At 39.5% G+C, this 15,646-nt stretch overlaps 1 protein-coding gene across 2 annotated transcripts; it reads right to left on the bottom strand.

Moving 5' to 3' along the window:
- Nucleotides 1-308: 308 nt before the first annotated feature.
- On the bottom strand, nt 309-15,350 carry LOC132053788 (DEAD-box ATP-dependent RNA helicase 18). 2 transcript variants are annotated; one of them, XM_059445894.1, is made up of 11 exons: nt 15,056-15,341; nt 6,602-6,838; nt 3,900-4,160; nt 3,721-3,800; nt 3,508-3,613; nt 3,283-3,396; nt 2,437-2,535; nt 2,231-2,320; nt 1,260-1,366; nt 1,041-1,184; nt 309-843 (listed from the first exon to the last, which is right to left on the bottom strand). In XM_059445894.1, exons 1-11 carry the CDS (start codon nt 15,293-15,295, stop codon nt 558-560), a joined length of 1,764 nt encoding a protein of 587 aa, XP_059301877.1. In that variant the 5' UTR covers nt 15,296-15,341; the 3' UTR covers nt 309-557. The 2 variants fall into 2 exon arrangements, with proteins under 2 accessions (XP_059301877.1, XP_059301880.1); XM_059445897.1 differs by lacking the exon at nt 2,437-2,535 and having other exon boundaries at nt 15,056-15,350.
- Between the last annotated feature and the right edge of the window lie 296 nt (nt 15,351-15,646).

Here is a 15,646-nt window from a genome sequence, read left to right as displayed (position 1 = left end):
GGATTCCTAATGATCTTGAAATTTGCTCCCGGTAGTTATGACTTAAAGGCAATGGGGAGATCGGAGCAACAGGGAACGCCTAGACGACGGGCTTACCCTTATTAAGAACAGACTGGTTGACTTCCTAGCTTTTTTAATTCAAAGAAGGCAAAGAAGGAGAGGAAAGCAGCTTTCTTTTTTTTTTTTTTCAAGGGTCCAGAAGGCTAAAAGGTGGGGGAGAAGGAAGCCGAACCTCTAATCGACCTGGACACATAAAGAATTCTCGGCGTCGAGAGAGATTTGAGATTCCGTAAAGGGGGAAAATGATAAATAAAATCACAAGAAAAGGTCAGATAGAACAAAATTTGGTCACTCTATCCATGGATCTGCAATCCAATGCAAGGTAGCATCATAGGTAACTGATGAATGATTTTGCTTGTTATCCAAAAATTGCTTGATCAACTTCGGCTTCTGGGCGATCCCGACATACTTATCTTTCTTAGCTAGATAACTGATATAACATCTCCAACCACCACATATGAATGTATTTCACTGACAGAATTTGCGCCTCGATGTAATCATGTGTCAGGAAGCAAGTCTTCAGTCCCAGTCAATTTTGCAAACTCGTTCTCATTGATAGCTCCCTTTTTTAGCTTTTTCAATAGGCGGTACTCCCTTGTAATCTCATCTTCATCTTCAACGAACTGCGTAGCACGTCTCTGTTTGGCAGTTTTCTTTCTCATGGCAGTTGCTGTAGAATTTGCTTCTTTTTTAGGTCTCTGTCTCTTCTGTTCTTGTTGTTGTGCCATTGCAGCTTTTTTCGCTTGCAAATTCTTCTTTCTTTGCTTCTCCCTGGACTTGTCCCTGAGTGGAAAAGGTAACAGCTAAATATCAGAGGCCAAGGCTCCACAACAGATCTAACATTTAGTGACCAGTACTTGAAGTCACACATTGAAACTGCGCTAAAAAAATTATAATGATAATGACGAGACGCATTGAAACTGCCTAATCTCTATGATTCGAACTTGATTGTTTGCAGGCTGAATAATGAAAAAACTTACTTATACTTGATCTCCTCCAGGTTGATATCTTCAACTGGAGTAAATCCCTTCAGAGAAAGAGAATGATGCTTCACATCAGGCACTGCAGGAAGCTGCAAAAGACCATATCCCATGCCCAACTTCCCAATCTCAAGCTCCTTCCACCTGTAAATAGAGGACTAAGCTTAAGACATGCAAATATAATTACAATTTTCATATAGCATCACGGTCTTAACTTACCTCAAAATGTAAGAGCAGTTATGCTCTTTATATGCACGGATGTATGACACAAAGGCTCTGAGTCCTTTCTCCAATACATCACGATCTTTCTTTGCTGCTGACCGTATCTAGAAGAAAGAACATCAGTAACAAACAGAATTCATTAGTCAACTGCCACCTCTCCAACCTTTTCGAGTACCGAGGACAATTTTTTTGGAAACTACCCAATTCTGGATCTTATTCTGTTAACTCATACTACAAGTTTTTAACTGACGATCCTTAGAGTACTAACTCATGGCCTTGGAGGAACATAAGAAGATCAAAGTCAACACTGAAAGTGGCTGCTTTGTGTGGCTAGTTACAAGAAAAGCTTGCTTGACACGAAACAACCATCAGAAAAGAGGCTTTCAGCTCTGTAACATTTGTCATCTTTGTGAAACAAATTCAAAAACCATCAACCATTTGTATTTGCACTGCCCTACTGTTTCACAAGTTTGGAATTATTTCTGAATAGGCTGGGATTACAATGGACACGCCTAAAGATACAATTGATTTGATAAGAAGCCGGTATAGAAAGGACTTGTCAAAAGAACAACAAAAATGGTGGAGAACTATCACAGCTACTATGTGGTGGACTATTTGGAAAGAGAGAAATGCAAGATGCTTTGAAGATACGACTAGCTCCATACAGAAGATAAAAAACAAAATAACTCTTTAACACTTTTTTTTTAATTTTTGGTGTAAAGAGGGTTTTGTTAATGATGCAGAATCTGTGATAGACACACTTCAATCCATGCTAATTTGATGTGAAGCTGGAGCTTTTTGTAATTATTCAAGCACAATTCATGCTGCACTTATAATACGTACCCTTTTCTCAATAATAATAATAATAATAAAAAGAAGCAACTAAACAAACTAGAGGAATGAAAGCATTTCCACTACAAAGCAAGGGGGAAGAGAAATATGGCACAATGGCGTAGTTTAATTCTTACTTCATCGATAATAGCAGGAGCCTCAGAGGCACATTCCCCCTCTTCTAAGAAAACGTTTTTTATACGCAAGAACTCCACATAGGCTTCCTCCTAAAAAGACCAAGAGAGATCATAGTTAATAAGTAGGTCGGGAGTAACCCTTGGTAGACAATATATCCAAACAGCTTCCAAAAAATTTGATACACTACAGAGGTGCAAGACCTGACCTTTGGTAATAGAAAAATAACTGCACTTCCTTGTCGGCCCAGCCTAGCTGTTCGGCCTACTCTATGTATAAACATTTTATCATCCTGAGGAGGGTCGTACTGCACAAGAAACAAAATAAAAGAATAGTACATCCATGTAAGTTCCAGCTGCTTATTATCATACTCATAATTACATGCACGACTGACTATAGAACTATATTTTATTACGAGAGTGGTGGTTCATATTTCTACCACAAACGTCCATTTGTACACTTGTTCATGAAGAAATTAGTGGCTGTGGTGTGGCTAGCTGGGTGTGCACAAAAGCCTAAGCATTGACAGGTGGCATTTGTTTCAAAAACAGGTGAAAAATATTTCCTCAATTATTTTCAGATTTTGCAAAAACTGAAAAACTTCTCTGGTGTTTGACCAAATCAAATTTTCAGAATAATTGAAGAAGTTTCTCGAAATGATTTTTCAACACTTCTTGAAAACAAATGCCAACTAGATTGTTCCTATACATAATGCCCTCTGTATGAAAATATTCTTTAAATACTGTAGTGTGACTCATCTATAAACCAGGTAACATTTTCTTATGATGATATCATGCTATTGAATAGGGGAAGGCAACAGTCAATAATGTGTAATACTAAATTGACTGCTGTAGGAGTTGTTAATTCTGCTGCACACATTCTCAGTTCTTTAAGTTCAGGTGGTAAAGGAGTTATGTAAAGCAGAGTGATGAACATGCTATAGTAACATAGCAATAAGCCCTCCCCATCCACCATCCCCCCTCAAAAGAAACCAACCAAAAAAGGAAAAAAGGAACTGAGCTCACCAAAACTAATATGCCTAATAAGAAAGTACCTGTATTATATAATCAACACCTGCAATATCAAGTCCACGTGCTGCTACATCTGTGCATAAAAGGATACCCCTCGAAAGAGATGTAAATGATGCTAGTGCTTTTTCCCTTGCACTCTACAAAAGTTTTAAGACAGTAAATTTATTCAGCTACTAGAGCACCTTCATAAATAATAGACCTTTTAATTTCATAAAATAATAGGCCTTTCTGATTATCAACAAAGGTACCTGCTTCATCTTTCCATGAAGAGAGATCAATGAAAAACTTTTCAGACAAGAGAGACGTGGAAGAACAGTTCCCCAATAATCAACACAAGCACAAGTCATGAAATAGCTGCAAAAGTAAAAATATCAAATACCGAAACCAAAGTGATCTCCTACCAGTGATGCAGGTGTATATATATAATTTTACAATTCAAGATTCCAGGAAAGCTAACTCACACTATAGTTTTTTTTGACTTGTTCTTCGTTAGGAGGTGTACAAGCTGTGATGATTTCTTGTCGGCTTCACATACAAGATACTGCAAAATTGAAGAGTTACTAGAATATGGAAGTATGCACCTTGACATATATATTCTTAGTTTGGAACAAACGGACAATCTGAAACACTGGAAGTATACCTCAATATGAAGGCCGGAAGGGGTTTTAGATGAGGTCGAATTCCCAGACGATGCAGAACCACTCAGCTGTTTTGCTTCTGCCCGAACTTCAACCCTGACAGGATTTCTCAATCCTGCCTTTGATAGTTCTTCAACTGCCTCAGTTTGAGTAGCAGAGAAAAGACCCGTTCTACGAAGCTTAGGTAAACGAGTAATAATTGAATTTAGCTGCTTCTCAAATCCCATGCCTAATAGCCTATCAGCCTCATCTAATATCAGGATCTGTACCAATGACATGGTTGTTGGTGAGTGGCTAATTAGGATATTTATCCCTACGCTACCAAATCCCAAACACCACGGACAAAAGAAAGATTGGGGAAAGTGGGAGGGCTCAACGCCCAGTGTTCCATTTATTTACAGCCAACAGACTGCATGTAAGAACATGTAGTAAATCAGAGACTAGAAAAAAATTTAAAAATATAGGAAATCAGAGACCCCTTAGGTGTGATCCTAGGCAATCATGAAGGTCAGCCTTGAGTACGAACATGGAGGTAAAACTTAGTAACTCCTTTGGTAAGGCTGAACTTAGCATTACTCCAGTGCACAAGTGGAAGCTTTACATATATTTAGCACAAAAGTATGTGCCTAAATTGTTTTAACACACTGCGTATGACACTTTATTTTCTTTTTTAAAGTACAGAAATCCTTTCATCTTAGTCTCAGTTTCTCATCTGCTATATGCTGATGACACCCTTATATTTTGTGAGCTGATTGTCAGCAGGTTTCCAATCTCAACACCATCCTCATGATCTTTGAGGCCATTTCTGGACTTCATATCAATATGCTTAAGAGCACTATATATCCAGTGAACGAAGTGGCCAACCTAGAAGTTCTTGCTGACATGCTTAGCTACAAAACAGGCTCCTTTCCCACCACCTATTTGGGACTTCCTTTGGGTGCTAAATTCAAATCATCTGGGATATGGAGTGGAGTCATTGAAAGAATGGAGAAAAGACTAGCCACTTGGCAGATGCAATACCTCTCATTGGGAGGTAGGCTCACCCTCATTAACAGTGTCCTAGACAGCATTCCCACTTACTGTATGTCACTCTTCCCTATGCCAAGCTCAGTACTAAAGCAAATTGACAGGCTCAGAAGGAAATTCCTATGGGAGGGTAACAGTGTTACTCACAAATTCTCTTTGGTCAAATGGCAATCAATTATTCAACCCAAATGGGGGGGGGGGGGGGTGCTGCTGGGAATCAGAAATCTTAAGCTTCATAACAATAGCCTACTCATGAAGTGGCTCTGGAGATATGGTCAAAATGAGGCAGGGTACTGGAAGGAAATCATCAAGGCTAAATATGGTATTCAAGACCACTGGACTGCAAAGAGAAGCAATGAACCTCATGGTGTTGGAGTATGGAAGCACATCAGTAATCTCCAAGAGGAATTCTTCCAGAATGTCTCATTCAAGGCTGGAAATGGACTCAAGATCAGATTTTGGCAGGACAAATGGCTTGGGGACGCTTCAGTAAAAGACTCATTTCCTTCACTATTTCTGATAGCTTCTAACAAAGAAGCAACATTAGCTCAATATAGAGACAGACTGTTGGACACCAATTATTAGAAGAAACTTACAGGATCGGGAAGTTGATGATTTTCTTTTTCTCCTAGAAAGATTGGGACAAAGTACTTTGGTGGCAGAATCTCAAGACAGAATCCTCTGGGGCAATTCCAAGGAAAACATTTTCACTGTGAAGGAATGTTACAACTACCGGAGTTCTCAAAATAGCCTTTTAGAGGTTTGGCCTTGGAAACTTGTATGGAGAACCAGACAGCCTCTCAGAGTTACTTGCTTCACTTGGACTGCACTGAAGGAAGTATGCCTAACACAAGACAATCTCAGGAGGAGAGGTGTAATCGTCGTCAACATGTGTGCCATGTGCAAGCAGACCAATGAAATTGTCAACTACCTATTTTTGCACTGCCCTGCAGCAGCTAGCCTTTGGTATTTCTTCTATTCTATGCTTGGACTCCAATGGGTAATGCCCTTCAACATCAAAGATCCCTATGCTAGCTGGATACTTTGGAGAGTTCACAAATCCATCAAAAGGACCTGGAGAATGATCCCAGCAGTAATTTTTTGGACCCTATGGAAGGAGAGAAACAATAGATGCTTTGATGGAATCTCAACTCCTATTTGCACTCTAAAGTCTAGGTGTTTAGTTAGTCTTTTCAGTTGGCACTTTTTTGCCCCTGTAAACAGTGTGGATAACTTTCTGGATTTTGTTAGTTCCTTGTCTCTACTACAGTAGAGATGCAGGGATTTCTTTAGACTGTTTTACAGGTTTTTGCTAAGTCTGCTGCATGTTTTGTTTGAAGCAGCTTGTCGCCCATCTGTACCTTGCATCTTCTTGAAGCTTTTCTAATGACATTTTATTACTTTACCAAAAAAAATAATAAGAAAAACACAAATTATCATCTTTCAAGTAAAAAGAACTGACACTTTTAAAATCCCAAGCAAACTATATCTTTAAAAGTAAACAAATGGTTAGCGGCTAAAAAGATACTGCAGCACTCGAGCAAAAGAATTGATACCCCTAAATTCCCAAGCAAACTTTATCTTTAAAAGTTAAAAAATAGGTAACAGCTTAAAAATCACTTTAGAACTAGACACAGCTTTTTGTTTTTCACTGAAAGAGGCAGGTGAAAGTAGAAACCTCAAGATCCCGAAAGTCCAGTATATCCATGCGCTCCATTATGTCATATAGCCTTCCAGGTGTCCCAATCAACAAATTTGCTCCTTCCTCCTCTATCTTTCTGATATCTGCCTTTACTTCTAGTCCCCCAACAAGAAGCATAGGCCTAACATTTGCTAATGTCGAAATGAATGGTTGAGCAACATGAAATATTTGTGACGACAACTCCCTGGTGGGTGATATAATTATACCCATTACCTGCAAAGGCACCAAAGAGGGAGCTAAACACAAGAAGAGGAAAAAATAGAATTAAAGGAAACAAACAGAAAGGAATAACAAAAGCATATCACAAGGATCTCCGTTGGCAGTCAAGTGGGTCTATTTGGATAGAACATCATGCCATAAGCATGAAAAATTCGTTTTTATAAAGTATAACATGTGCGGCATAGATTATTCTATGTCTTTTTTTTTTTTTTGGGGGGTGGGGTGGAGGGGGGGGGGGATAGAGAATCTATAGTTGAAGCAAGACAGGATAAAAGTATCAGAGAGCAACCTCCAACTATACTAATCTTATAGCACCACCCAACTGGAAACTACTGCTGAATCAAGTTCAAGCTGGTACACCCAAGATCCCTTAAGTCTGAAATATTCCAAGAAAGAAACACCCTAAATGAACCAACTGCAATGACCAAGTGACTCATTTTTCACAAAGTCAATCAGCATAGAGTCCACGTCCCCAAACAAATGAAGTGGATAACAGCGCCATTGTCGTGCAGCTCTTCATTCCCACAAGAATATGTATTTGTATAAGTAACTCATTATGTAGTCAAATTTGAAAGGCTAGAGCGTGGGTCAGTGTCAGATACGGGGGGCGCAGAGAGAATGCTTCCGGTCACTCTCCCAGAGAGAGAGATCGCCATTGTACAAGGAAGCTATATACACATTTTCGAATTGAAGTATGCAGCGAGGAATCGAAGGGATGAGACCTGATTCACCTGTCCTCTTGAACTAATATGAAACTTGACATGGTACAACTGAGCTCAACTAATAGTTAACATTCTAGTTCTTCAGCATCTCAATTATATTCAGCTCGTATGCCTCCAATTCGGAATACTAAATTCCGCTGTTCTTTATGAACTATATCAGCTTTAGTTCCGTTCTCTGTATGTAATAAATATGTTACAGCAAACCCTTTCGACTGAACCCAAAATTTGCCTACCTAACAAATCTAAACTCTAGTGCAGCACTAATGCTTGTATACTTTGCATAAAAGATCCTAAACAGGTCTTTGTAAAAAGCCCAAAACAAAACAGAAAAATAGAAGCAAAACAAAAAACCAACTTGAATTTTCAAAAGCCATCAAAGTTCACCCACAACTGCTCTAAATGTTTGCATATATTAATTTAATGATACTGAGAATAAGCATAGTTATACATTAAGACTTAATGGTCAAAAACACACCTGAAGTATCACATTTTCGCGAGTTTCACACCCCAACTATCAATTGTTCTCTTTTCCTACCTGAACTATCACCATCTATGTATTAAAAGTAAAACATACCTCGAAGCTGATTAGGCCAACTATCAGCATCTACTCAACTAGGTGTATTTTAATACATAGATGTTGATAGTTCAGGTAGGAAAAGTGAACGATAAATGAGGTGTGAAACTCGCGGAAAAGTAATACTCCCTCTGTCCCAAAAAGATTGTCTTAGTTACTATTTGGACAGTCAAAGGATATTCTTTAACCATAAATTTTTCAACTACTTTGTAAACATTTTGAATTGCTAACTATTGTGACTTATACTTTTTATGTAGTTTCTAAATACGTAATTTTTATTTTAAAAAAATTAAATAAAGATTTTATGTCCGAATTCGTACCAAACATTAGTTAGTAATCCGAATCAAGACAATCTTTTGGAATGGAGGGAGTAGTTCAGGTGTGTTTTTGGCCATTAATTCTTTTTTTGGCAATTAAATAACTATTATTAACCACCAGTGCAGAATTACAGAGCCAGGGGAGACAAAACCTAATCTGCCCCTCTCAGTAAGAACCAAAAACAACATCCTACCAGTAGCAACAGCTATGCCTAAACAGACCAAACAGTTAATCTAACTACAATGAACTCAAATACTCATACAAGGTTCTATTGTCTCTAACTCTAAACCCATTAATTCTTATGTTAAGATTGAGGAAAAGAAGTAGGAGGAAGCGTTATTACCCTCTGAGGTTTAGGATTAGAAGATGGAATAACTAATATTCGCCCTGTCCCAACTTAGTGTGTCACTTTCATTTTTGGTTTGCCCCAAAAAGAGTGTCTCTTTCTATATTTAGTAAGTTGACAATTCAAACACCCTACATGGCAAGTTTTAAAACCACAAGATAAAGGACATTTTAGTACATTACACACATCTTTAATTTAGGATGACGAGATTCAAAAGTCTTTTTTTATTCCTTAAACTTTGTTTACCCAATCAAACTATGACACTTAAATTGGGACAAAGAGATAACTAAACCCTAAATAATTAATCCCCACATAAACTAATACATAGATGCTCTCATAACTAATTCCTAGCCCGAAACAAAACAGGCAAAAAAAGGAAGCAAAACAAAAAAGCAACTTTGAAATTTCCAAAGTCCAGACTGCTTTGTCATGTTTTAGTTAGTGTATTGTCATTGCTCCTTTAGCCCGAAACAAAACAGGGTCTATCATTAAAAAAAGAGTTACAGCTAAAAAAACACATTTAAACAGCAACTGATCCCTCCGATCACCGGAAATTTCTCCTCCTCTATTCTCTATTTCTCTCTTTCTTTATTATGGGCGGGGAGTTGTTTCTTTGTTTCAGGTGATAAATCTTTTGAAATTAAAGATATTAGCGAAGGTCGATTAGGTGGTTCTTGTTCAGTGAACGGAGCAGTCGTTTCTCCAGCAAAATAAAATTGAAAGCATTTGAGTGGGTTTGCAATACGTTGTCATGATGGGGAAGAAAGCAACAAAATGATCTACATTATATCAAAATTACAACATTTGCGTATTGAGATTTGAGGGAGACAGGAAAATGCTATTATTTTCCGGAGGTAGATTCTAAGTCTGCTTCAAAGATTCTCAGATTCTTCAAGTGCTTTCTTGAATGCTTTTCCTTCAGGGGAAGTCTTATTTCGAGGCTGAGGGTCTATCATAAACAAACTGGGCACCTTCAACGATCCCTACAACTCGAGCCCAACCGTGAGGTTATTCAAAAATGGTACGGAAGGGTAAGGTCACTCCTATTTCTCACAACCAATTTCTTTCTAGTAGAGGCGGAGAGGGTAAAACGGGTGATTGGTTTTGGAACAAAGGAACGGTGGTTCAAACTCAACTATGCAACAAAATGAGATATATACGTAGTTCGGGCGGGAGAAAACCATGAAATTCATCGGTGATTCTCATGGGTTATGTGGATACCGACGAGGACACGAAGAAGGGAATCATTCTACCGGGCTCGTATTTGCATCACTGATTCTACTAGAAAGATCGATCTGAAATATATGGACCTTGAGATCTCCATTGTTGCTGATGCTGTTGCAAAAATTTCAGGGAAGGGGCCACAGGGGCAGGTTATTGACCAGCGGTCCAAGACTACAGAGCCAGCATGTGTCATGCCTGCAAAGTCAGAGTTTTTAAATATGGGCCATCCTCTATTTCAGCCCAACAGCAGGGTCAGGCCCAAACTTCAGTCCAGCCCAGAGTGGACCACTTATATTATTCCCGGAAAAGAAATAAAGCTCCCTTATTAAGAAAAGACCACAATTACATGAGGGAAATCAAAAGGGCCGGCCCAAACCCTTTATCAGGAAACCCCTACTCTTTTTACAAAAAGGGAAGGGCCCAGCTGGTGGGATTAGTAGTGACGACTAGTCAATCTCTTGTCAAAACTGATCACGATGGTTCTATGGCAGATAATGACGATGCAGATGATGAAGCGGAATACTTGCAATCCCTCTCTCTTCTCACTCTCCCTTCTTTACACCCTGAATCTCATGCCCAATTCAGGGTTTTGATTTTTCCCCTTCCTCTGGAAGTGATACTTTGCAATTAACATGGTATGGGTATAATCACGATATACACCAGGATATTCATAACAGTAATTGAGATGTCGCACTGGACTAAAATAACCATGACTAAAGCATGCAAGGCTTTTGGGGTGAGGTTTCGAGCCTGAAATCTTCGATATGAATGGAGCAGAAAAGGCAACAATTGCAGCAGCAAAAGGGGAGAAGTAGCAGACTAAGAAACCAAAAAAGAAGGAAGAATTAGAGGCAAAGAAATTGGCTTGCACGATTACATATGAAAAAGGTGAAGGATCCAACAGGGGCAGGCAACTCAAAGCCTTCTCTGAATGAAAGCCAAGATCATTAGCTGGAACGTAAGGGGGCTCAATAATACGAGCAAGAGGAGCACCATCAACTCTCTTATTCAGAAGTGGAAGCCCGACATTCTATGTTTGCAGGAAACTAAGATCCAAGGCTGTTCTGTGGAGATAGCTAGACAGTTATGGGGTTCAAGATGGGTTGAATGGGTGGAACTGAAAGCCAGTGGCAATAGAGGGGGCATAATTATATTATGGGATAAAAGACAATGGAGCTGTATTGATGCACACCAGGGACAACACACCATGTCAACTATGATGGAAGGTGTTCAAACTAATTTCAGATTCTGCTTTACTGGTGTCTATGGGCCACATACTAACTGGGAAAGGGATGACTTCTGGAACGAATTAGCCGGTGTAAGGGGCCTTTGGAATGAAAGTTGGGTCATCGGAGGAGATTTTAATGTGTGTCGTTTTGAAAGTGAAAGATTCAACTGTATAAAAAGATCTAGACGTGAAATGCTTCTCTGAATTTATTCAAGACATGGACTTAGTTGATTTACCATTGCAAGGGGCATTCTATACTTGGACCAGGGGGAAAATTCACTACAAGCTTCTAGAATTGATAGATTCTTGATTTCTTCAGAGTGGAATGACGCTTTTGGCTCTGTGAAACAATTGGCTCTACCCAAGGCTATCTCGGATCATAAACCCATCTCCTTAGAGAGCGGTGACTGGTCTAATGAACCTTCTTATTTTAAATTTGAAAATATGTGGCTCCAGCAGGAAGGTTTTACTGACTTGGTAAAGCAGTGGTGGCAAGGCTACGTGGTTAATGGTTCTCCGGACTTCATCCTCTCTCAAAAGTTGAAATCTTTGAAAAAGGATTTGGTTACATGGAATAGGGAGGTTTTTGGCAAAGTTTCTACCAGAACTAACAAAGCTTTGGAAGTCTTGAACAGGCAACTGAAGGGAGGTTACAAACTCAAGCTGAAAAGAACAAATTATTGCATTTGAAAATGGAGATCCAACAGTTAGCTAAGGCTGAAGAAACATCTTGGAGACAGAAATCAAGATGCTTGTGGTTGAAAGAAGGGGACAGAAATACTAAATACTTCCAAAGAGCTGCCAACTCTCATAGAAGTTACAACTGTATTGATAGGTTGAAGGTGGGGGACAACATCATTGATGACAAAGTGCAAGTAAAAGATGCTATTCTTGACTTCTATCAGCAGTTGTATGCTGAGGATGAAGCTTGGAGGCCTTCAGCAACCTTTGAAGGCTTGGGTTGTCTGAACCAAGACGATAGGGATGCTCTTGAACAACCTTTTGAAGAAGAGGAAGTGTTGAGTGCTTTAAACTCTTGTGCCCCTGACAAGAGCCCAGGACCAGATGGCTTCACAATGGCCTTCTATCAGAACTGCTGGGACACTATTAAACAGGACCTTATGGGAACTTTTCATCATTTTCACAGCAATTGCCACATGGTAAAATCCTTCAATGCTTCTTTTATTGCCCTTATCCCTAAAAAGAAAGGTGCTATAGAACTTAAAGACTTTAGGCCTATCAGTCTTATTGGTAGTGTCTACAAGTTGGTGGCAAAGGTGCTGACTGAAAGATTGAAAAAAGTGATTGGGAGATTGGTCTCAGGTTATCAAAATGCTTTTATAAGAGGCAGACAGATCACTGATGCGGCTCTTATAGCAAATGAAGTCTTGGATTGGAGACAAAAAAGTGATGCCCCTGGTCTCTTATTCAAGTTGGATATAGAGAAGGCTTTTGACAAACTCAACTGGCAGTATCTCACTTCTATTCTAAGGCAAATGGGGTTTGGTGAGAAATGGATCAAATGGATTAAATACAGCTTTTCTACAGTTAAATTTTCTGTTCTGGTCAACAGAAGTCCTGTAGGGTTCTTCTCCCCTAAGAGAGGGATAAGGCAAGGTGACCCCCTATCTCCCTTTCTCTTCATTTTGGCCATGGAGGGTCTCAGTAACATGCTTTGCAGTGGATTGGTGGTTTTGAAGTGGGTAACAGGCCTGGTCTTACCGTTCCTGTTTCTCATCTTCTCTTTGCTGATGACACCCTTATTTTTTGTGGTGCTGAGGAGTCTCAAGTGAGGTATCTCAACCTCACCCTTATGATCTTTGAAGCCTTATCAGGGCTCCACATTAACATGATTAAAAGCATTATCTACCCTGTTAATATGGTTCCAGATTTAGAGTTTCTGGCCAGCATCATGTATTGTAGCACTGGCACTTTCCCCACCACATATCTAGGACTCCCCTTGGGAGCATATCTAGGACTCCCCTTGGGAGCTAGTCACAGACCAATGGAGATTTGGAATGTCGTCATCGAAAAGTTTGAGAAAAGATTGGCCTCTTGGCAACAACAAGTACCTTTCTTTTGGTAGAGTAACACTCATCAATAGTGTCTTGGATAGTATTCCTACTTACTTCATGTCTCTGTTATACCATCAGAGGTTCAATATCAACTTGACAAACTAAGGAGGCCTTTTTTATGGGAAGGTAATAGCGAAAATCACAAGTATCATCTAGTTGTGGGACAAAGTAACTCTTCCAAAACATCTAGGTGGTCTTGGTATAAAGGATTTAGCATTACACAACAAATGTATGTTAATGAAGTGGCACCGGAGGTTTAACCAAGATGATGCTGGTCTTTGGAAGGAGATTATCCAAGCTAAATATGGTAGCACTAGCCATTGGTGCTCCAACCCAATCTTAACTCCTTATGGAACTGGTTTATGGAAAGATATCAGGAGATTGTGGGATGAATTCTTTCTCAACACTTCCTTCCAAGTGGAAAATGGGGCTCATCTTCTATTCTGGAAAGACAAATTTGGCTCTATTACTCTTAAGGATGCTTTTCCCATGTTCCCTATAACAACTAACCCAGATTCAACAATTGCTCAGAACTGGGAGCACAACTCATGGAATTTGCACCTAAGGAGACACCTAAATGACTGGGAAATAGAGGACATGATAGCATTGATTGGGTGTCTACAGAACAGTCCAGTTCTCACTCAGAGAAATGACAGACTTAAGTGGGGCAGTAACAAGGACGGTTCTTATTCTGTCAAAGAAGGCTACCTGCTTCTGACCTCCAACAAGGACCTGATTGATCAATGGCCTTGGAAGCTCATTTGGAAAATCAATTTACCGCCTAAGGTCTCCTGTTTCTGCTGGGTCGCTCTAAAAAGGGCTTGTTTAACTCTGGACAACCTCATGAAAAGGAAATTTCATCTCGCTAATAGATGTTACATGTGCCATTGCACCTCTGAAACCATTAACCACCTATTCTTACACTGTCCAGTTGCTACAGATGTGTGGAATATGTTCCTTACTTTGTTTGGTTTGCAATGGGTTATACCTCACACTGTCAGGGAAGTCTTTGTCTGTTGGAGTTCTTGGAAAGTTCGGAAGGCCATCAGAAGAATCTGGTCTATGGTCCCTGCTTGCATTTTGTGGTGCTTATGGTTGGAAAGGAACCAAAGATGTTTTTCACCAAATCTCAAGAAAATGCTCGACTACTCTTTTTTTAGCTGGATTAATTTTACCCCTGCATATAACCCAGACTCCTTTTTGGATTTTATTAGCTCCTTAGTCTTATGATAGATTCTTGGATTTGTCAGCTCTCTAGACTTATGATAGGTTTTTTGTTATCTTTGTATGAGCTGATATTTCCTCCTCTTTTGTAACTATGCATCCCCTTGATGCCTTTGTGATTATAAAACACTTACATCATCAAAAAAAAAACTACTTTACCTCTCAAGGTAGGGGGTAAGGTCTAGTGGCGGAGTCAAGATTTTTACAAAGGGGGTTCAAAAATATAAAAAATATATATACGAAGAAGCCAGGGGTTGAACATCTACTATATATACATAAAAAAGAATTTCAACTTTGTATATACAATGTAAGTTTTCAGCAAAGGGGGTTCATCCCCGCCCCTGGTAAGGTCGGCATACACAATACCCTCACCAGACCCCACTGGTGGGATTACAGTAGGCATGTTGTTGTTGCATCAAAGGCCACCCACAATGGTTGCACTTATCAATTCATTGATACTGAATATAAGCACAATTATATAAAGAGGGAAGCGTTATTACCTTGTGAGGTTTAGGATTAGAAGAGCGACGAAGGATCTCAACGAGGGGCAAGACGAATGCTAGGGTTTTACCAGACCCAGTGGCGGCGTCGACAGTCACATCTTTGTAGCTGCACAGTAAAGGTATAGTGGCGGCCTGAACAGGAGTACAGTACTCGAAGCCCGAATTGGTTAAGGCTTCCAAAACAGGAGCAGAGAGTGATGGTTCCAGGTCCGAGAAACGACTACTCGTTAACGCCATGCCCAAGCAGCTGCAGCAGTTGGTCTAATGGGGTGCTCACGGTCTGGGGATGAGAGAAAGCGGAGGAAATTGGTTAACAGGGGATTTTACAAAAATGAATAGATTGTGTTATGACCCTCCTCACGCGACCATTTGTATACATGGGATTATGTTATATTTTATAGAACGTCATTTAATTAATTCAAGAAAGAGTTGTAGTAAGTAGTACCTATGCTAATGTTCTGGTCTTGGCAAGAAAATTGTCGGACTGATTTGGCCATGAGAATTATTTATTTATTTTTGGAATTATTTTACTTTTTTCAAAAGTTAGTGTTTGACTATAAAAATTCTAAATATAACTTGAAGTTGTAT

Source organism: Lycium ferocissimum, chromosome 1 (assembly GCF_029784015.1).
Source record: "Lycium ferocissimum isolate CSIRO_LF1 chromosome 1, AGI_CSIRO_Lferr_CH_V1, whole genome shotgun sequence".
Taxonomy (NCBI): Eukaryota; Viridiplantae; Streptophyta; class Magnoliopsida; order Solanales; family Solanaceae; genus Lycium; species Lycium ferocissimum.
This window is presented reverse-complemented; position numbering and strand designations above follow the sequence as displayed.